General features: G+C 46.5%; 1 protein-coding gene across 1 annotated transcript in view; it reads left to right on the top strand.

The window, feature by feature from the left end:
- The window catches only part of CCDC105 (coiled-coil domain containing 105), a 12,546-nt gene extending 8,579 nt beyond the window's left edge, over positions 1-3,967 (top strand). The window contains exons 3-7 of the mRNA XM_003796610.1: positions 2,033-2,231; positions 2,621-2,787; positions 2,906-3,001; positions 3,089-3,202; positions 3,719-3,967. Coding sequence (XP_003796658.1) covers positions 2,033-2,231; positions 2,621-2,787; positions 2,906-3,001; positions 3,089-3,202; positions 3,719-3,967 — 825 coding nt within the window. The remainder of the gene's footprint in view (positions 1-2,032; positions 2,232-2,620; positions 2,788-2,905; positions 3,002-3,088; positions 3,203-3,718) is intronic.
- Positions 3,968-4,028: the final 61 nt, after the last annotated feature.

Below are 4,028 nucleotides of genomic sequence, written 5' to 3' on the forward strand. Positions count from 1 at the left end.
AAAAAAAAAAAAAAATGCCTTGAAGGCTATGTTAACCAGTTTGATGAAAATATTTCAAGTTGTACATAAAGCCAGCACATTATACCCCATGATTGCGTTGATGTGCACAGCTATGATTTAATAAAAAAAAAAAAGTGGGCTAGGGACATGAGCATTTTTCCTAAAGATGGCATATACATGGCCAATAAATATATGAAGAAATGTTCAACATCACCAATCATCAGAAAAATTCAAGTAGAAACCAGGGGATACCATCTTACTCTAATCAGAATGGGCATTATCAAAGAAATCAAAAAGCATTAATTTTGGCAAGGATGTGGAGGAAAGGGAACGGTTTTGGATACACTTGCTGAGAATGTAAATTAGTCAAGCTCTATGAAAAATATAATGCTATGGAGATTTCTCAAGGAATTAAAATTGATCTACCATTTAATCTCACATCATTCACCTCACGTATTTAATTTTATTTAGACATTTATACTCTACTGTGTATTTACCCGAAGGAAAAGAAATCATCATATCAAAAAGATACCTGCAATGTATGTTTATCTCAGCACTATTCACAATAGCAAAGATACAGAAGCAACCTAAGTGTCCATCAATTAATAAAGAAATGTGATGTGGAATGCTGCTCAGCCATTAAGAATGAAATTGTCATTTTCTTAGCTATTGTGTTAAGACGTTTATATTCTACTTTTAGAAAGATTCACTTGTACCCTTGTAAGATAAACCATAGAGCTGAAGACTATGTTAACTAGTTTGATGAAAATATTTCAAATTGTATATGAAAACACTACACTGTACCCCATGATTGCATTAATATACACAGCTCTGATTTAATAAAAAAAAAAAAGAAAGAAAGAAAAGAAAAGAAAGAAAGAAAAAGAATGAGATCATGTCTTTCACAGCAACATGGATGGAAGTGGAGGCCATTGTTTTAAGTGAAATGACTCAGAAACAAAAAAATCACATATCACATGTTCTCACTTATAAGAGAGAAGTAAATAGTTAGTACACGTGGACATAGAGAATGAATTAATAGACATTGGAAACTCAGAAAGGTGGCATAGTGAGAGAGGGGAGTAGATGAGAAATTACCTAAGTGAGTGAGGGTTACACAAAAAGCCCAGACTTCACCACTGTGCAATAGATTCGTGTAGTGTATCTGCACATGATCCCCATAAATCACTAAAAAAAAAAATTTTTTAAGAAAAAAATACATTTAAAATTCTTTTTTAGAAAATTGAAACTAGGTGAGGTGGTGGATGTGTTTGTGATTATTTCACAATGTTTTCATACATCAAAACACCAAGTTGTATACCTTAAATATATACAATGTTTATTAACTATAACTCAATAAAGCTAGAATCAATTTTAAATGATTTCACTGTAAGAAAAATGAATATGTGAAGTAAAAGATATGTAAATTGATCTCATAATTTCACAAAACATCATATTGTATAACATAAATATATGCAATCACTTGTCAATTAGAAATAATTTAAATAGAAAAATAAAGTGGACTTCGAAGTGTGGTGTGATGCTGGCCAAAGACGTGACATAACATGAGGCACAGACATGTCATTCCTAAAAAAGATTTCATGGAAGAATATACTGCTCTGGAAAGTTAAAGAATAAGTTAAATCAAAAGATATTTCCACAAATAAAAGCCTTTACTGGCATTAAAAAAAAAAAAATTGGAGAGGGTTTGTTTGGAGACAGAAATGCATGGCAGCCTGTAAGTCTCATTCCCCCCAGGAGAGGTCACTTTCAGCCACCTCCCTCAACACTCGCCGCCTTGCAGTTCACACTCTTTTTTTATTATTATTAGATCCTAACTGTGTACATTACTGCATTTATGGGGTACGATGTGCTGATTTTATATACAATTTGGAATGTTTACATCCAACTGGTTAACACATCATTCACCTCACGTATTTAATTTTATTTAGACATTTATACTCTACTATTACTGTATTTGAAAGAAGGAGAAGGAGCAGTTCACACTCTTGCCTTCTCCCCTGCCCGCCAGATCCTGGCCTCCTGCCGCGACACTCTGGCTTTCTGCTGTAAGGAGCGGCTTCAAGTGGTGGACCTCATGAACCAGCCGCTAGACAAAGTTTTGGAGCAGGCCGGCCGCCACTCGTGGGTGAACCTGTCCCGCGTCCCCACCCCACGCACTCAGGGTCAGAAAACGCCACCTCCAGACCCTGTGGGCACCTTTACCCCAGGTAAGCTCCACAGGAAGGAGTCCACTATAGTGGGTGGAATTAGTGCCCACCCAGACCCCGATGACATTTGGTACAACCCATCGCCCACTTAGCTGCCTCCTTCCCTGGGAAGTAGCCCTAAATCAAACGAAAGGGCTGAGGCCAGTGCTTAGCTCAGCCCACGTTCTTGCTTGGCCTTCCCCGCACACGTATGTGAGCGCTCGGTCATTCACAGGCTCTGCTTCTAAGGAAACCAACCCAAGACGCAACTCACACGATCCCCAACACTAACAACCCCCGGGAGAAAGCCCTCCACCACCTGAGAACCGAGACAGGCACACAGACAGCGGGTCTGGGAAAGGAGGGAACGGCACCCCCACGCGCGCCCTATGTGCCCTGTGCGTTCGCAGAGTGCGCCCAGGCGCTGGACGAAGCCAGGCGGTTGTTAGCTGAGTCCAAGGACACCTTAGCAGAAATGGAAAAGAATGAGGTGGACATCCGGAAGCTACAATTGCAGATAAGCGACCGCGTGTGCGCCTCGCTAGCACAGAAGATGCGGGAGACCAGCGAACTGAAGGTGGGCTCTGTACGCGCGGCTGCGGGTAAGGGTGGGAGAGTGCCCAGATGTGAACGGGACTGGGAGACGGAGAGGGGGCGAGAAGCCTGCATGATCACCTGCGCTCCTCCACCTTCAGGAAAGACTAAATATGAGTGTAGGGCTAATGAGGGGGACCATCCACCGGTGCACGAAATTCAAGCAAGAGATGCACATCACCCGCGGCCTCATCAAGGTACGGTTTGGGGAAAGGGTCTGCGGGAGGGGGACAAGGCTGCGGTGCAGGCTGGGCCTCACTGCTCCACCCAACGCATTCCGCCAGGGTCCTCTGTCAAAACATCACCTGGAGACTCGAGAAAAGCTGGACAGACCCCTGGTTCGCGTGTACCAGAGACACGTGGGCACCCAACTCCCCGAGGCTACGCGCCTCGCTCAGGTATGTCCCCTGCCTGTCCCCTTCCACGCTTCCTCAGCCTTTGTGGGTACGGGCCCACCATGGTGCCTTTCCACAATTGGACCAGGTAAGACCCCCGTACCCAGATGTACCTATCCTTCAACCCTTTTCCACGAGGGCCCTTCAATAACCACAGCTGGCTCAGATAGGTCCCCTCAACCCTGTGCGCCCCACAACTCCACACACGCCCCCAGGATACGGTCCCTTCCTCAGTCCTGAGAAGGAGGCTTCTTCTTCGCGCATACTTGCCCACACACGTTCTCCCATCCCACGTCTGCTCCATAGCCCGCCTTGTTGCGGGTTATTTTCAAACACACCTAGCCTAAACCACGCATGTGTGCTTCCTAGCAACCACCCCACCGGAGGCCCGCCCCTCTTCAGCCGCGCTCCTTCCGCACGCACACCTGGCGCAGGTGTGCCCGCCCACCCCGGTTAGCTCCTGGCCCCGCCCCTGCTCGGCACCCTGGTCTCCCAGCACGGCTCCACCTCCCTCTCCAGGGCACTGACAAACTGCAGCGCCACATCTCCAATGTGGAAAAGAACCTAAACGAGCTGCTCACCGTGCAGAAGAACCTCACCTGGAGCTTCAACTGCAAAAAGATTGGGTTCGATGTTGACCACAACGTGGTGCGCCTGCGCCTTCGCCAGCGACATCCGCACGTGTGCTATGAGCAGGCGCAGCGCCTAGTCAGCGACTGGGACCCGCGCACGCCCCCGCGCCGCGACACCAGCGCAGCCGTCAAGTGACCGGCGCTCCCCAAATCCCAGCCTGCGAGTCAGGGCGGTGCTGGGCAGGGTTCTGGGGGGG

The sequence above is a fragment of the Otolemur garnettii genome, unplaced genomic scaffold, assembly GCF_000181295.1.
Source record: "Otolemur garnettii isolate 467f Iridium unplaced genomic scaffold, OtoGar3 scaffold00105, whole genome shotgun sequence".
Lineage (NCBI taxonomy): Eukaryota > Metazoa > Chordata > Mammalia > Primates > Galagidae > Otolemur > Otolemur garnettii.